The sequence below is a fragment of the Ursus americanus genome, chromosome 23, assembly GCF_024610735.1.
Source record: "Ursus americanus isolate L20-20 chromosome 23, mUrsAme1.1.p, whole genome shotgun sequence".
Taxonomy (NCBI): Eukaryota; Metazoa; Chordata; class Mammalia; order Carnivora; family Ursidae; genus Ursus; species Ursus americanus.
In genome coordinates, this window is record NC_142149.1 from 42,921,358 (window position 1) to 42,940,275 (window position 18,918).

Sequence of the window (18,918 nt, forward strand, 5' to 3'; positions counted from 1 at the left end):
TCTTGAACAGTTTTTCTTGACAACATTCTTATCTCTTTATTTTGAAGGACAGAACTTGCCAAGATTATGCGTACCAGAGCTAAGGAAATTGAAGTGAAATTGCTTCTTTTTGCTATTCAGAGAACGACTAACTTTGAGGGCTTTCTCGCCAAACGCTTCTCCGGGTGCACCCTGACAGATGGAACTCTGGTAGGACCTTCCTGAGGGAGGCTGGAACATGAAATCAGGGGGCCGGGGGGTGGGGCTTCACTTCAGTCTTTCCTAGTTTGGTGGTTCCATCCAGTGGCTCGAGTGCTCAGTCCCTCATTCCAGGGATTTTGCTAAATTATGTGAGTGGTGGTGCAGAGTACTCTATGGATGTAGTGTTTTCTCTTATGCAGTACTTCACGTTTTTAGAGTGTCCTGTCATCATTTTATCTAAGTAGTGGCCTCATCTTACAGACTAGTAATTTTGTGAGTTAGGGAAGCCTCACTTATTCAGTCACAAATACCGTATTACTTTATCAGCTGTTGAGTTGTATCACAATTAGGGTATGTTTTATCTTAGAGTTTGTTTTCTTAATGTCTCTGGGGAGCAAACCAGGTCAGTGCGTCTCTGTAAACCTCAAAGGCAAGTATACAAATCCGCATGTCCAAGAAATACTGAAAAATTTAAAACACAAAGGTACACAGGTATGAGGACTGGGCACCTCCGTTGGAAAGGTGGAGTGTGTGTTGTTAGTTAATATCACTTAATGTCTGCGTAAGCAAAGACCAGGTTCAAAGCATCTCTCACAACTTCTTTTTGGAAACCCAGCCTCCTTCCTAACACATCAATATGCTTTCTTAGATTTCCTATCCATGAGGAAACCAGATTTTTATGTTTTATAGTAATTTCTGTTTACATCATTACACACACGTGTGCACACACACAGACTTTGAGCTCCTTGAATGCAGGAATCATGGTTGATTCATCTCTGTTCCCTAGTCATGCAAAAAATACACAGACTTTGTGCAGGCTGGCAGGAGTGAGGAGGAAGGGAAAACAGGAGGTAAGGAGGAAGAAATCCAAGTTGAGAGAGTCAGACCTCTTAAAATCCTTTAAAAACTGGTAACAACTGAGAAGTGATGTGATTTGGTAGGAAAATCCTTGGACCAACAAATCAAAAGATACTTGTGATCCAATCCAGACCTTGCTAGAATTCCGTGAACTGCCTTCTCTATTACATGAGAAGAAACTATCCTTAAGTAATAAACAAGGGGAGATAAACAAGACGTCAAACCCAGAAGCCGTAAAGAAAAGTACTGAAAGATTTTTCAATATATAAAGAGACCATTAATGTAATTAAGGGATAAACAAACTAGGAAAAAACAGTTTAGGCTGTAAGACAAATGATTAATATCTAACATAAAAAAATTCTCTAAAATCAATAAGAAAAAGGCAAGTCACCAAATTCGAAAAATGAGTACACAGTCTAGTAGGAAATTCACTGAAGAAATAACAGTCGGCCAATAAAAATGAAGAAAATAGAACAGGATACTATTTTCTTACATCAGGTTGGCAAAAAAAATTGCAAGACTAACAATACAGGTTATTAGTGCTAGTAGACAAATGGTGCAGCCTTTTTGGAGAGCTAGTTGTCATTATGTATCAAAAAATTACATGGGCATGCCCTGAGAGGCAACAGTTTTACGTCTGCTGTGAAGTCTACAAAAAAAATCCATACAGGTAGAGGATGATGTACCAAGAAAGAGGTGAACTGCAGCCTTCAAAGCAAAAAAAAAGAAAAAGAAAAAAGGAGATTTCTATAAAGTTTATCTCTGAAGAATAGTTAAATAAAATGTGGTTTATCCACACTGTGGAATAGTGGGAGAATGTGGGATCGATCTAGAGGTGCTATCACAGAAGAAAACCTCTCAGGATGCCTGGGTGGCTCAGTTGGTTAAGCGTCTGCCTTCGGCTTAGGTCATGATCACAAGGTCCTGGGATCGAGCCCCGCATCGGGCTCCTTGCTCAGCGGGAAGCCTGCTTCTGCCTCTCCCTCTCCCCCTGCCTGTGCTCGCTCTCTCTCTTTCTCTCTCTCTCTGATACATAAATAAAATCTTTAAAAAGAAAAGAAACGAAACGTCTCAGATATATTGTGAAGTGGAAAATGGAAGCTGTAGCCCAGTATAGATGGTGGAATTCCACATGTAAAAACCAAAAAGCAAGTTTATGGATGTAAATTGGTAAGGAAAAGGTCTCGAAATGATAACAATGAACGTTCTGGGGAAGGAAGTTGGAGTGAGAGTATGTGGAAAAGCAAAGAATTATTTTTTCATTTTATTCTGGTATTTTGTTTGAATTGCATAGTTGTGTGTGCGTATGTATATATATACATATACATATTTGTATATATACTTTTTGTATTTACATGCTTTAATAAAGTTATTTTTCAGTTTTTTTTAAATGAGGGAGATGAGCCAAAACAGTGACTTCCAAGCTTTTCGACAAATTCTAATGTGGAGTCCACACAGAACAATTGCTAACATTTTTGAGCGCTCTCTGTGTGTTCCACACTGTGCTAGGTGCGTTTGCCTGCAGTCGGTCACTTTGCTTCATCAGCTGTAGGAGGGAGGTGCTGTATTCATTTAAAACTTACCAGTGGTCACACAGCTAATGTGTAAATACAGAAAAACAGCTACTCTGGTTGAAGCAGGGAAGTAAGAGCAGAGGTTGAGCCTGGAGTCCTATTCACTTGTTCACCCTTCACCTCTGCTACCTTCTCTGTCCCCCACGCTTTTAGTCCTAAAATCCTGGGACTTCGGTGGAATCCACCTCCTTGAACGATCTGCCTCAGAGTGGGTGCCTCAGGAGCTGGTCCCTCAGGACGCTGGGCTGAAGAGTGGTGGCAGCAACACTCATTTTTAAGGCAAGACTATAAGGCCCTACCTACCGAGGGCCAGTCATGACTGTAGTGAAATAAAATACAAGGAACCAGAGCATTCTTTCCATACTTAAAAAATAAAAATACATATGTATACTCCTCTGCTTGTTACCTCATGTTCGAAATTGGCTTCTTTTTAGTAACAAGGAAAAAAATAGGCCGTGAAACAGATGAAAGTGCCCTTAAATAAGATGCAAGCCACAAAAGGAAAGTAATGGAAATGCGACTGAAAGAAGAATGTCTCTCTCTCCTGAGAAGTATTTGGTTGACTTCAGCAATGCCTGATAGCCTCATACCGGCCCTCCTCTCTGCCCTACCTGAACCGTGTGTCTGGCCTGGTTTCAAACAGAGACTCATGCAGCTCTGGGTTCAGCCCTACAGCGATCTGCTTGGGGACAGGAGGTTTAAGCATTGAGCGGATACCCCACCTGGGAGTGGCTTCCAGCTGGGCAGGGTCAGGGGAGCATAAGGATGGGTTCTGTGAGCCGGTATTCCAGCTAACCACGTGGGAAATAGATCCCAATGAAGGGCTGCTTGAATAATGTTAGTGCCAAACACCTGTTTTGAACCCTTCTCCACCTTTGGCTGGGCCCTACTTCCTGGTGATTTTGCTTTTACATTTAGGGAACTGTAGGATTACAGGGGAACAAATGGCCCCGTCGTATCTGAAAACCAGGATAGTCTGTAAACTTGGAGCTGTCCCAAGACACATCACGTCTCATTTGTGCAGGGAAGTGCCCCGTAGGCCCAAAGAGGTAGAGTAATATGGGCCAGGAAGCTCCCTCTGGACAAGGGGAGTCTACTGAACATGTGCAGACCATGAAAAACTGGCAGGAGCTGTTGGAAGACAGTGCTTTTTTTTTTTAAATGGAAAATAGGTATCAGAATGTCAAAGTGGCAGCTGGCCCACAGTCAGCACCTTCTGTCTGAGGGAGGAGAGGGCTTGGAGGTGCTTGTTTCTCAGGGCAGTGTGGCCTCTCTGCACTTGCGCTCACTCTGCCAGGGCCAGGCTCCCGGGCTGCAGCCTTCCAGCTCCCGGCAGGTGCTGCGCTCTGTGGGGTCGGGCATGGTCAGCTGGAACACTTGAGCCTTTTCGGTTTGTTTTTTTGGTTTTTTTTTTGTTTTTTACCAATTTCTTCCCTTTTTGTCTTCTGTTTTGGAAATTTTCTGGCATAGTTGATCTATAAATTTCTCCAATTGTTCAGTTGTTGGTTCTTCTCTTATCAAGTTTGCAGAGAGTTTCAGATTACAAATTCTTGGCCAGAAATCCCGCTAAGCCATAAACTTTTTATTCTCCCCTCCCAATGGTCAACTGTCTTTTCCACAGATATCTCCAAATCATTCAACTTCTTTAGATCAGACTCTTCCCCTGGACCACTCTTTGTCCTAGTTATCATGACCTAGCAACCATTCTGCATTCCAAGTCCTGGCAGTGGCTGGTCTATAACCCTTAAGGATTTTCCCTTAAAGGTTAGTTTCTAGAAAGGCAGCAGAACTCCTATGGCTTCCTCCACAAGGAAGGCCAGGTCTTAGAGAATTAGTTCACTGTAGCCCTGCCTTGGGAATATGTAAATGCTATGCTTCTCACTGTAGGTCATGTTCACTCTGAGCCTGGCCTACCGTCTACCTTCCTGCGGGCCAAGTGGGGCCACACCTTCACCTGCAGCCTGTAGACCTCAGGAGCAGGGCCACTGGTGGATTAGTCATGGCCAGTGACCATGCTCCCAACAGTGCTGGGAAGAGGTGGCCTGGGGCTGGGGGTCCAAGTGGCCTTACTCTGCAGTCTAGCTCCTTGGCACCCCCCTGAAGACTTGCTGCTCCTTGTCTCCCTTACCTCCTCCCTGTGCTGCCTAGCTTTTTCAAAAATCGTTTGTGGCTGCCATTTTATTTCAGGGCATCCGAATAAACTACAAAATGAACCAAGGTATATCTTGTTACTCTATAGCATATGCCAAATTTCATAGAAGGTTGTGAATTCCTTGCAAAGTTAGGGAACAAATAATTCAGCCAAGGAGTCATGTTGACCACAGACCCTCCCAGGCCCACCCACCCCTTCTCACTGTATTACTGAGATCCTTTTAAGGGCCTTGCTGACTGATTAACAATTAGGGTGAGCTAGAGAGACGATGAGCTCACCTGGAAGGACGTGCCACAGTCCAGCTCGTCCTAACTGATCAGTGTGATGCGTCATCTTTGGCTCTTTTTTTTTTTTTTAAGATTTTATTTATTTATTTGACAGAGACAGCCAGCGAGAGAGGGAACACAAGCAGGGGGAGTGGGAGAGGAAGAAGCAGGCTCCCAGCGGAGGAGCCTGATGTGGGGCTCGATCCCAGAACGTCCGGATCACGCCCTGAGCCGAAGGCAGACGCTTAACGACTGCGCCACCCAGGCGCCGCTGGCTCTTTTTTGACAGATGCAACTTTGATATCTGATAAGAGATGGAAACTGAAAGAACCTTAAGGACAGGGCTCGTCTTGTTTTACAGTACTAGCCCTAACAAGTTTATAGTGTCCTGTGCTGTAATTTACTGGAAGAAGTGAGCTGCCATTGCTTTTTGCTAATTGTCTAAACTCCTGACCCTTAAGAGGGATTTGAAATACCCTGTAAATTAAAATGCCTTGAAATGAAAAGCAAATACCTGGATGTGATTTAACTATGCCTACATTCATTCATAGTAACTCAATGATCAGATTCAAGGTAAGCATTATCTTCAGCCTCTACAAAAGCAGAGTAGGTTGGGTTAAGTTTTTGTAACAGGCTCACTGAATTTGGAAGTTTCGGGTTTTTTTTAAATAAGATTAAACTTTTCCCAATTCATGCAGCTGGATTTCCCCTCCTCCTAGTCATTGCATAAATTGCCTTTCTAAATAGAATCATCCTTTGGCTTATAGGGGTCATTTTAGTATACATTTATATTTGCCTGGTTTTTAAAATTACATTATAAATATACAAGCTATAGGTGTAATTTTCAACCAGGCAGTTTGAGGATAAGAGTGCTTGCAGAAGGCTCACTATGTGAGAAAGCCCACCCAGAGTGGCTATACCTCAGTCTTCCAGCAACTTAACACCTGAATCAGGGAGACCTTGCGAGTAGGAGAGGGGCAGGGTCTCAGCACTTGTGCCACAGTATAAGGACTTCTGAACAAGGAAATAGCTCTGCTTTGATGTTTCAAAACGTTTTATAAATGGTTTATTTGATGGTGAAGGAATGTGTTCCTTCATTTGAATAACATCCTAGGAGGAAATTAACTTCTGTTAATTTGTTTCTGAGAAGAGAGTAATACATAGTCAAGATAGGAAAGGTAGAAAGTATAGCAAGAATGGAGACAAGAGAAAACATCATTCAGAGATGAGGATTTTGGCGTGTTCATTTTATAAAGTTGAAATTGCACTTTTTAAAAAGACTTATTTATTTTAGAGAGTGGGGGGTGGGGAAGGGCAGAGGGAGAGGGAGAGAGAATCTCAAGCAGACTCCTCACTGAGCATGAAGCCCGATGTGGGCCTCAGTCTCATGACCCTGAGATCATGACCTGAGCCTAAATCAGGAGTTGGACGCTTAACTGACTGAGCCACCCAGACACCCCTCTCATGGTGGTTTTGATATGCATTTTCCTAATGACTAATAACATTGGACATATTTTTTATGTGCTTATTGGCCATCTTGGAGAAATGTCTGTTCAAGTCCTTTTCCCATTATTTAATTAGGTGGTTTGTCTTTTTTTTTTTTTTTTGTAACACGGGGCTTGAACTCACGACCCTGAGATTAGGACCTGAGCTGAGATCCAGAGTTGGACACTTAACTGACTGAGCCACCCAGGCATCCCTGGGTTATTTGTCTTTTTTATTGTTGAGTTGTGGGAATGTTTTTAAAAACTATTTTCTAGATATATTCTGTCATTTATCAGGTACACAATTGCTAAATATTTTCTGTCATTCTGTGGGTTGTCTTTTCACTTTTTTTTATAGTGTCTTTTGATATGCAAAAGTTTTCCATTTTGATGAAATCATACTTTTCTGGTTTGTTTTTTTTTTTTTCTTTTGTTATTTGAGTTTTGGTGTCATCCCCAAGTTCACAAGCATTTACCTATGCTATATTCTAAGAGTTTTATAGTTTTTGACCCTTACATTTTAGATCTTTGATCCATATTGAGTTTATTTTTATATATGATGTGTAAATACAGTTTTATAGCTTACTTTTCTTCATATGTCCTATCTTAAGTGGTTTCTCAATCATTATACTTGAGATGGTCCAGAATTTCCCTAACTACCCTTTTCTTGTTGGATCCTTAAATAATTGTCATTTTTTCACTACTATAAACAAGGCCACAGTGAACACATTTTTGTTCACATTGGAGATTGTTTTCTTATGATACAAGTATGTTGAATTATAGGGCCAAAAGGTATGAGTTTTTTCAAATTTAAGAAAGCCTCTGTTTTAAACTGTTTTCTGTATCCTTGTCTCTCATGAATGCACCTGCTTAGTCCCCCAGCACTGAGTCTTGATGTTAGTGATGGTTTGTAAGGATTCAGAAGAAATAGTTACTATTTGTTTTCATGCAATTCGTGGTGCTAACATACCGATGCCTAATGTAAGGGGGTAACTCTGCCAGATTAAAAAAAAAAAAAAAAAAAGGCAAAGCAATCTGAAACTTTTTTTAGAGTAATACATGCTTCCTCCTAGGTATACGCTCAAGAGAATTGACAATTCTCCCATGTTCATATGAACACTTGTCCATGAATGTTCATAGCAGCACTATTCACAATAGCCAAAAAGTAGAAACAACCCAGATGGCTTTTTTTTTTTTTTTTTTTTTAAAGATTTTATTTATTTATGTGACAGAGACAGCCAGCGAGAGAGGGAACACAGCAAGCGAGTGAGAGAGGAAGAAGCAGGCTCCCAGCAGAGGAGCCCGATGTGGGACTCGATCCCGGAACGCCGGGATCACGCCCTGAGCCGAAGGCAGACGCTTTAACGACTGCGCTACCCAGGCGCCCCCCAGATGGCTTTTAATGGGCAAATGGTTAAGGAAAATGTGGTATATCCATGCACTGGAATATTATTCAGCCAAAAAAAAGGACTGAAATACTGACACATAACACAGGATGAACCTCGAAAACACTATATAAAGTGAAAGAAGCCAGACACAAAAAGCCACATTTTCTATGAAATGTCCAGAATAGGCAAATTCATAGAGACGGTAAATGGATTAAGAGTTGCCACAGATTAGGGGAAGGGGAGGATTGGAAGTGATAGCTAATGGATATGGGGCTTCCTTTGGGGTAAAAAGGTTTGAGGATTAGATGGTGGTGATGGTGGTACAACCTTGTGAACGTACTGAAAATCACTCCGTTGTAAATCACCTAACATGGTGAATTTGATGTTAATTATATATCACAATTTTAAAATATTAAGGGTTTTAGGAAATACTGTATTTAGTTATAAATCATCTTCACTCTTCAGATAATTTGTCTACCAGAAAAAGGAGAGAGAGAGGGAGGGAAATACATGCTTGTTAAAGCTCAAACAGAATAAAATATTTTAAAAGAATCTCTTCCTTAATTACTCTAAATCCCTCTCCCCAGAGATTGTCCACTGTTTAATAGTTCGGGGTATATTTTTGAGACTGTGCTACAAGCATACACACGCACACACACACACACACACACACACGGGTTTTTTGTTTTGTTTATAGAAAATAGAAAGTATTGTCCACGTGTCTGAAGAGGATTTTATTGAGTGTTTCTCATCCAATCAGGATTTATTCCCAAACGTTTTTTAAGCTCTCGGTTTGCGCAGAGCCTTCAGAAAGGATGAAAAATTGAATCAGACAGGTGCCTATGGTCTAGTGGAGAAAGAAGCCTATACATAAGGGTCACAATATAAGATATGAGCGTGGTGGTACCAAGAGAGGTCCCAGTAATATTAAACCCGGTGTGCAGGGCCCTGTGTTTGCAGTCGTATCAGTTCAAGCCTCCAGGCCATCTCTTTCAGAACAAATCAGGAATTGGGCTGGAATAAAGTATTTATGGAATGAGAAATGCAGAAATTGTGGAATTTTCATCTTATAACTGAAAGCTTTCTCCCCCAGGGAAAGGAAACGGATTAGTCTTAAATTTCAGAGTTCCTTCTCTGATAATTTGAAGTGTCGAGCGAGGGCCCCAGAAAAGGATTTGTGCAGGCAGACCCGGCTGCAGATACACTACTGACTAAAGCCAGGGTCTCTCTTCCCAGCAGTCAGCTAGACAGCTTGGCCATCCTGTGCGCCTCATTGTTTTGGAGGTGTTGGGAATCCCATGTGGTTTAATTAGTAGGAATTAACTGGCTATATGAAGAATTTTTCTTCGCTGTATGGACTTGAAATCAACTGTCATCATAGCAAAAAGAAGGAATGCTTTTAAAATTGGAAAGTCGTTCATTTCTTGGCAATTTTTTTGTTTTATTTAGCGGCCCCAGAGCTCATGGAATATGTCATTTGAGTTATTTAAAATCTAAACCCAAACTTGTAATTCTTTATGGTCTGCGACAGCTGCAGAGCAGAAATGAGAAGTGTGGTCTGCTTGGCTCTGACACCAGGGCTCTTGCAATAGAAGGCTGAGTTGTGCAGGGGATTGCTCACTGCAAAGACTTATTCTTTCATCACAGCAAATTATTCTGAGCAGTAACGTCGCCCTCCAACAGCAGGAGTCTGTGTCCGCCCCTTAGCGTTTTCTCATGTAATATTTACTGGTAGGGCATCAGTACGTGCAGTACTTGGAGAGCCTCATTGGAGGCTAGGGAAGAAGGCAGAAGCTCAGGGAGCCTGTGCGTTTGTAATTTGATGGACCCATTGTTTTCATTTCCTGGAGATCTCCCAGAGAGGCACAATAGCAGGTGCAGGATCTTATTTGTGATTGAAAGTTCTTTTTTACAAAACTTCTTAGCCGTGTGCTCCCACTTCTTTCCCATCTGAGAGTTGCTCCGCTGGGAGAGGCACTGCCACGGTTCTGCGCCCTTAAATATGAATGAGAGCTCCCACTTACTGAGCTTTGCCTGCTTGCCAGACATCGTGTTGAGCTGCTTTATGTCCGTATCTTGTGCTTTACGTGCGTGGTCTCATTTGATCCTCACCCAGCTCTGTGTGGTGGACATTTGTGTCCCTTCACGTTGCAGGGGAAGAGCTGAGGCTTGGAGAAGCTAAGCAGCATATCCAAGTGAATGAGCCTGGACTCAAACCCAGACTTGTCACTCGTTAATGGTGACACCAGCCATGTAGCCGCTCAGGCCAAAATGTAAATGGTCCCTGATGCCTTCCTTTCCTTCACCCTCACATTCGTTTTCTCCACCAGTCCTCTTGGGTTTGTCTCCTAAATATGTCCCCAAATCGGGCCACCTGTTTCTGTCCCCACAACAGTAGCTTAGTTCAGTCCTGTACTGTCTTTGCCTGGAACACAGCAGCGGCCTCTTCGTCTGGTCTTCTTCCATTACAATCCATCCTCCCTCCCCACAGCAGTGGAATGATATTTTAAAAAATCTAAATTAGAGGGGCGCCTGGGTGGCTCAGTCATTAAGCATCTGCCTTTGGCCCAGGGCCTGATCCTGGGGTCCTGGGATCGAGCCCCACATTGGGCTCCCTACTCCGCTGGGAGCCTGCTTCTACCTCTCCCACTCCCCCTGCTTCTGTTCAATCTCTTGCTGTCTCTCTCTGTCAAATAAATAAAATCTTTAAAAAGAAAAATCTGAATTAGATCACATCACTTCCTTATTTAACCCCCCCCCCCAGTGACTACCCAGTTCCTGTGAGAAGAAAATCTCACCTTTACCGTGGCCCACAAAGGCTCTGCGAGCAGGCTCCGGCTGCCTCTCTTGCTTCACGCCCCCTGTCGTCCTCTCTGTCCCTCAGACTCACCAAGCTCATCCCAGCCTTTGCACCAGGTCCCCTGCTGAGAATGCTCTTTCCAGATCTTTGCCTCACTAGCGCCTTCTCCTCATTCTGGTCTCTGCTCATCACCTCCTTGAAGAGGCCCTCCTTGTCCAATGACCTTGTATAAAGAAGCATTTAGAAATATTGTTTTCAAAGATATATTGCTTTCTAAAAATAGCCTAATTTTTTTTTAAGATTTTATTTATTTATTTGACAGAGAGAGAGAGAGATCACAAGCAGGGGGAATGGCAGGCAGAGAGAGAAGGAGAAGCAGGTGCCCCGCAGAGCATGGAGTCTGACATGGGGCTCAATCCCAGGACCCTGAGATTATGACCTAAGCCGAAGGCAGCTGCTTAACCGACTGAGCCACTCAGGCACCCCCAAAACAGCCTAATTCTAAAAATAAACTATTTTGCTTTAAGTCTATAGGGATTTTTTTTCCCGTATCAGGCAAAGCAAGCCAAAGTTTGGAGTGTATGAATTTTAAGTATTTGCTTGGTTGTTAGACCATCTTGTTTCTCAGCAGGATACCATAAAAATCACTGTCCTACTAATGACTGCCTTGACCTAATGCACTGATCACAAGGCTTTTCTTATACACTGGGTCTTTATCTGGCAACATAACAGCATCCAAGTGTTCGGGCCGAAAATTAAATAGTTTACATGAGTGTAAGCAGAATGGTCTTAAAGCCTAAACCAGACACCGATATGGTTTGTGTTTTTTGTACTTAAGTTTTTCATATTTTTCTGGATTGTTTCTGTTAATTTGTTTTGCTCTTTTTCTTTTTCTTGGTATATCTTCAGCTGATGTCCTGGCACTTGACAAAGTCATTCACACTATATAGTCCATGTGCTGTCCCTCTTGGCTTAGGGGTTAGTTCAAGTTACTCTGCTGATATATGCAAAAGTGTCACAAGTACATTTAGAAACACCCTCTCCACCTGGCTTCTTGTCTCTAAAGAGCCATTCCTTGACCCTTCCCCTCATCCCCAGCATCAGCCAATCCCTTTTCTCCTCATCCACTTAGTTTTCTTTTAGCTCCCTGGCATAAACAACATCTTGGAGCCAGATTTGTAAAAAAAAAAATTCCAAAGAGCTGCCTCGATTCTGTTGTTGCACTGAAATTAACATCACCGGTGTCCCTTATACGTGTCACGTGCTCCTTTTTGCCTTTTGTGCCTTTTTTTTTTTCCCTCTGCACCTTTTATCACATCCGATCCATCTGGTGGTCCTAACCACAACCTCGTGCAACAGATGAGGATGCTGTGGCCGAGAGAAGTTAGGCAGTTGGCCAGTGCTGCAGAGTTGGAGCTAGGACCCACACCTCTTGCCTCCAGCTTTCCCACTCCAGCCCGTGGTCCCACTCAGTGCCATGTTTTAAAACAGTGGTCATAATCAGGTCCTGAGAACTAACCTTTCCCAAGGAGATTTTGTTATACTTGTTGTAATGAGACTTATTTGGGAAGAGACTTCTGTCTGTAATCTAGAACACATAAGATTAGCTTTATAGTTCTTGAATTCCAACCCATCCAGCATTTTGATTCATTCATATTTAGGGAGCACCTGGGAAATGCCAGGCGCCGAGATGTAGGAGGGGGAACAAGACAGACATGGTCCCCTGCCGTCACGGAATCTAGTGGGCACAAGACAAATAAATGGACAGTTTCAATATTTTAATAAATATCTGGGTAGGTGGACATACTGGGTAAGATGGAAACATGTAGTAGGGACATCTGTCCCAATCTTAAGAGACAGGGAAGGCTTCCCAGAAAAAGGGACTTCTAATTTGAGGGCTGAAGGATGAATGAGAGTTTTAACCAGGTTGGGATTGGGGTGGGGTGGGCAGTAGGTTTCAGGAAGATGGGAAATAGTATGAAGGCTGGTAGGTAAGAATGTGGTCCGTGTTGTCTCAGTTCTTGCTCATTAGATCAGATTTTATGATTTAGGGGTTAGAGAGACTTGGAAAAAGCAGATGAATGGGGAAAGGTATTGAGAATATGCTCAGAAAATACCTATCTCCCATGTCTTCCTAACAGAAAAAACTCGAGTCTCCGCCCCCATCCACCAATCCCTTCCTGGAAGATGAGCCAGCACCAGAGATGGAGGAACTGGCAATGGAGAAAGGAGATTTAGATCAGGTAAGTCCAGGTTGCCTTTCCATATGCCTCCTACCTAACGTTTGCTTCTGAAAATGGGTCTGCCCCCTCTACATGTGGCCCTTTGGCCATTAACCACATTCAGGGATTGTAACTCTGGTGGGCTTTATAGAAAGCCCTTATCTGGAGGTGCATTTTGAAACGGAGTGAAAGAACAGCCTTTCCTGCCCGCCTCTGTCCCCAAAGAGCTTCCCCGCTGGAACGAGCAACCCGCACAAGCTTAATCGGTCCGTGGTGCGGCGGCAGAACGCCTGCCCACCTCATTCATCATCTCCTGCACCTGCCAGCCTAGCTCTCGATTAGGTTCTCATTTGGCCGGTGACGACAGGAGAGAGGCTCGAGGATCCCCAGGAGAGTTCTCAGCACCATCAGCTAGGAGAGGCCTCCAGTCAGTGCAGGCTGAGCACTCGAGGTCTGGCAGGCATCGGGGAGGCCTGGAAACATCAAGGTGACCAAAGGCATATTTGGAGAGTTACTTTTCAGAGCTCACTAGCACTTTCATTTCCTTCGGATTTTCTGTCCAACTCTAAATTTCCTCTCCCTTCATCCTATAGAATGGTGTTTTTGTTTCACTGCCATTTTATGACAGAGCGGTTAGAGCAATAAATCAGGCCTTTTCCTGTCTGGATTAGTGATCCTTCTTTTTAATTTTCTACACTTGGCTGCTCGAGGGTTATTTTATAGCGTTGTTTTGCTCCAGACACCACCAAAAGGGAGGCCTGGGAACCCCATAGCCACGCACTTGCCACTAACCTGCATTCCTGGCATGGTGAGGGTAGGTGTACAGTCATGGCAGGAGCCAAGAGAACAGCATTCCAGGAGCAATTCTGAAGTGATGCAGTAAAACGTGTCTGGTCCACTGATTAAATAATTGTAATAACATGGATACCTCACATTTTTATGGGCTTCATAGTTTCAAAGTCTTTTACGTGCTTTATTTCATTTCGTCTTCCCAATGCCTGCCTCTCATTTTGTAGGATTTTATATGAGCTGCAGTGTGTGCAGCTCAGAGAGGTTAAGCCATTTGCCCAGGGTTACAGAGTTTGGGCATGGATGAGCTAGGACTGGAAGCAAGATCTGGAAGTCAGAGACTAGAATTCCCTCCATGAAGCTTTTACTACACCGTGCTGTCTCGGTGAAAAGTGGAGGTCCCAGAAATTAATGCCATGAATACAGGTGAATGAATAAAACTGGAAGGATGCCTGATGGCTATTTTCCAGAGATCTGTGAGATTAGCTATAATTGATTTAAAGCCATCATATCAGCTAGTGTGAGAGATAACAAAAGATTTCTTCTAACTAAAGAAATGCATTTGTCACATTTGGGGAGGAAGCACTGGGATAGGAAGAAGTCTGGATTTAGAGTTCGTTCTTCTGGTGTGTCCTCCACCCACATTCCATCACCTGCACCCTTTGAGCTTGCTTTGTAGTGCTTTGGTGTGTAGTGCCGTTTTCAGGGCCCTGTGTCTTCCCAGTGCCGGTGGCTGTCATTGTCCTTGTGCTGCCATGAAAAGTTATCCCTTCAGCTGTCATCCCTGGATATCATTAAACTGGATTATGGTAGAGGCCCCCATTACTACAAAATCTGTTTACTAGATGAAATATGATTTGTCTTTCTCATGGACCTTTTTGCTCATCCTGGAAGGTAGAGGTTATTGTTGTAAGGACCGAGACTGCTCATTCTAAGGACACAGAGCACAGATAAGGCGGTAAAGCAGAGGCAGAGTCTGGTCCGCCATTAACTGACCACATGGTAGGTTTTTACTCTCTCTCGGCTTGACTAGTGCTTTCATCTTTAGAGAGAGCCGTGGTTTTCAAACTATATTCCTTGGTGCCCCATCACATGTCCCTGTGGGGGGTTGGGAGGAGACCAGGGCTCTGACTCCTTCCAAACAGAGCAGTTCGGTTCTGAGTCACTTTTTTCATGGAATTCCAGGGAAAATTTCTTTCGAACCAAGGGTTTGAGATCTGTTTAAAAAGAAAGTACCAAGACCCCTGGACTAGATGACCCACCTGCAGTTTCACTGGCCGTCACTTGTTAGTGACGACACCTGTATACCATCCCCAGCCTCCTGCAGCCTCCCTAGCACTTGTCTTGCTTGTGGTCCATTAGGGGGGAGCTCCAGGATCTCCCTCTTCCCAGCCACTTACTGGCTTCTGGAGTTGGGTGTACAGAAAGCGCAGGAGCCCTGTGGGGATTAGGGAGGAAGTCCATGGGAAGCTAGGGGTGAGCTGAGCCAGAGGTGTGGGGGAGGCCCCCAGCAGTCGTCTGGGTTACCCAACCCATTGTGTCATTGCAGTAAGTAGATAGTTGGCCCTCAAGGACAGGGTCCCTCCCTGCTCACTCCTGCAGCATAGGCTGTTGAGGAAAGAGTGTGAACTTGAAAAAAGGTATTTAGTTTGAGCTACCAGTTGCCAACATACCCCCAGTGATGAAAAAAATGGCATGTGAAAGGGGACTGAGGGTGCTCGAAGAAAAAGGGAGAAGAATAAGGAGTTTCTGGTTTAAAAATGTACCCTTCTGGTGATCCAAGCAGTTAGATTTAATCTGTTTACATTGGATGGTAATAAAAGGAAGTGGGGCCAGCTGCAGAGCTCCTTACTGTGACAACAGTAACCTTCTATTATTCCCTCAAACTCCGGGAGGAAATAACTGAAACATCTGCGGCTCTTGGACAGAATTCACACACTCAGACAGGCAGCCCGAATGCTACTGCTAAATGACTTCGTGTGTTCTTTCAGCAGACACTCAACCCTTTGGGGAGCCGGACAGCTCACAGGGAGAGCCAGTGTGAACTGAAATTCCAGTACCTCTTATCTAAATAGCACAGTCATCAAGCAGCTATAGGCCGGAGACAGCCCTGTGGAAAAAAAGCAAAAAGGAAACTTTGGGCAGTCCCTCCCATTGTTCCCCTTTTGCTTCCAGCTCACACTATAAACATTGCAAGGGACCCGGAGCTATGGTGTTGGGTCTCCCCTCGCTGCCAGGAGTGGCATTGGTGGGCAGAGGCAGGGTGGAGCAGTCACCTGCCCATAGGGCTGGGACAGCCACACTGTCTGATGATGCGGCTCCCTGAGTTTCAGGTTCGGAGTGCTCTGCAGGGCGTCATCGGACACATGGTCTGGGGAAGACTGACCGCGATGACTTTGTTGGAATAACACGGAGTTCTTTTCTTTTATCACTTAGAGTCTGTCTCTTATACATACTCTGAATGAGCTACTCAGACTTCTCTAGACCCAGATTTTTATTGTATATCATTTTGCACATATGTAAAAAGGGAATAAAAGCAAAATAAATAGGTTAAGATATTCCTAAACCCACTTCACATTCAGAGTCCAACTCTCCTGTACCACTTTTTTAAAAAAAAAACTTTGTGTTTTGAAATAATTATAAATTCCTAAGTAGTTGCAGAGTGCAGAGAGGTCCTGCGTACCCATCTCCCAGCCTCCCCCGGTGGTGACAGCTACCCTAACTATGGTGCATTGTTAAAACTGTGAAATTGATTCTAAGCCCTGTTTTACTCAGGCACGAATGCCCGTGTTTTCCCACACTGCTGTCCTCTGGGCTATCCAAAGTGTTGGTGATGTGCCGTTGCTTGAGTGCTCCATGACGGTCTCTGGGGCTATCTGCCAGGCCATTAGCACCCATCTCCCAAGCTTTTTATTGTTATTTTTATTTTTTCCTTTTTAAAAAGAAAATACCTAAATTAGAGAAGAGTTTTAAGAATATTACAAGAACTTATATATCTTGCACCTGGGTTTACCAGTTGTTAACATTTTGCTACAATTACTGTATCATTTCCTTTTCTTTGCCCCCCATTCCTCCTCTCCCTTTCTCTCCCTGTCTTCCCCTCCCTCTCTGTCTCTCTCTCTTTTAGAATAGTTTGTAAGTTAGCATATATCATGTCTTTTACCTCTAAATATTTCTGTATGTATTTCCTAACAAGAAGGTCATTCACTTAAATGACCACAGATCAAAGTCAGAAAATGTAATGTCAGTACAGGACTGTTATCTAATTTATAGAGCTTGGATTTCATAATGTAGCCTTCCTAAGGTGATAAACTAAAACATGGTCAGTAATTGGAAAATTGCACATAAATTAGTAAACAAAGCCAAATACAAAATACTTGATTTAAAACATGACAACATTCTGTATTTTATAAACTCCCAATTTATAATTATCAGAAGCTATCCTGCAGACATGTGAATACTTTTGTCACAGGAAGAAAATGTAGATAAAGAGGATAATTATCCTTACGATGACTGTATTAATAAAAAGATAATGGGTATCGTGGCTATAGTTTTCAATTCTAAAATCAGGATATCTGGCCTTACAGAAGTTAGACAAATTAAATTACATTTGGCTATTCATTTAACCTTATTGAAAAAAATGAAATAATGAATAACTGACTTGGAAAATACGGAATAATTAGGTAAGAACCACCCCTACACAGCCATCATACTACATCACGGATCCGCTGTTTTAAACTGATGGGAGTGTGGGAGAAAGTCCCAGGGCATCTGTGAAATGAAGTGGAACTTTGGATCCAGCCAATTCAAACTCAGTGAACCCAGGCTGGGGAGTCTCTTGTGCTCTCAGCCTCAGACCTGACTTTGGTGGTGGCTTCTAGGTGATAAGGGAAAACAGCCTAATTATAATTATTTTAGGAAGGACCAGAGTTTCTAAAAATCTTGCAAAAAAAAACTAAGGTCACGGAACTCTCCGAAGTGGTAAGGGAGAAAGTTACACAAGAGACTGAATGGGCTATGTCTAAAGGTGACATTTAATTTTGGGGGTTCACTTCCAGTTTTTACAGATGCTATTAACCATTACAGTGTTTTATTTTTAGAAGTTAAAGAAGAAGGGAATCATTCTGTTTGTCATTAGAGGCTTAGTTTTTCCTGTGTTAATTAAAAGATATGAACAGTTCAACAAGTATGCTGTTGGTATCAATTTATGCCCAAATTGTACTCTGGTATCAACCCCAGCAAGGGCTGAGGGTCCTTGTGCTGGCATTCGATGATAAAAAGAATTGACTTTTTTTTATAAATAGAAAGAGATATGTCGGAGGATCTTCACTTAGTTTTTTTAGATTTTTTTTTTTTAAGATTTTATTTATTTGACAGAGAGACAGCCAACGAGAGAGGGAACACAAGCAGGGGGAGTGGGAGAGGAAGAAGCAGTGTCCCAGTGGAGGAGCCCGATGGGGGGCTCGATCCCAGAACGCCAGGATCACTCCCTGAGCCAAAGGCAGACGCTTAACGACTGAGCCACTCAGGCACCCCTTTTTTTAGATATTTTGAAAAGAAATTAGGAAGCAAATGGAGTTTTTAAATGCTTACCTACCTAGATGGCCTATATATCAGTGGTTTTTAAGTATCAACTGGGGACCAGTGCTGGCCCTGTTTTACAAAATGGTCCAAGGCAAAAAATAAAGACAAAATGGCCTGCATGCCTGCCTGTCTGTGTACTATATATCTATCTGTCTGGTATAAGGTCACCAACTGTCTTTTCATAAGAAGGACTGCTCTCATGATGCTGTTTTCTCCCTATAAAGTGTTTGGGTGTAAAATACTCTTAGGGACTGGTGAGAATGGAAAGTGACAAAACAAAAAGCTAGCAATGCTATGTTGGTCTCTTACCGTTCTTTTTCTTGCATTTACTCATCAGTGCAGTTCAACAGGCCGGGAACCATCATGGCAAAGCAATGCTGTAATAGAAAGAGTTTTCTAGTTCGGGAGGTAGGAAGCTTCACTGTGTGCCTTTGGGCAGGCTGCTAGAACCCTCTGAGCCTTCCTTTCTTTAGGTGTAAAATAGTAGTACTAATTCCTACACCGAGGGTTGTTGTGAAGAATAGATGAGATGTTATTTCATATTGGAGTGTTTGGTCCATAATAACAGTCACTAAGTGGAGGCTGTCAGAAATAGATCACATGAAAGCACTTTATAAATTC

At 43.0% G+C, this 18,918-nt stretch overlaps 1 protein-coding gene across 3 annotated transcripts in view; it reads left to right on the forward strand.

The window, feature by feature from the left end:
- The window catches only part of VPS53 (VPS53 subunit of GARP complex), a 136,304-nt gene that overhangs the window by 57,745 nt on the left and 59,641 nt on the right, over window positions 1-18,918 (forward strand). For all 3 annotated transcript variants that reach the window (XM_045773639.2, XM_087854667.1, XM_045773641.2), the window contains 2 exons: window positions 48-189; window positions 12,844-12,945. In XM_045773639.2, coding sequence (XP_045629595.1) covers window positions 48-189; window positions 12,844-12,945 — 244 coding nt within the window. The remainder of the gene's footprint in view (window positions 1-47; window positions 190-12,843; window positions 12,946-18,918) is intronic.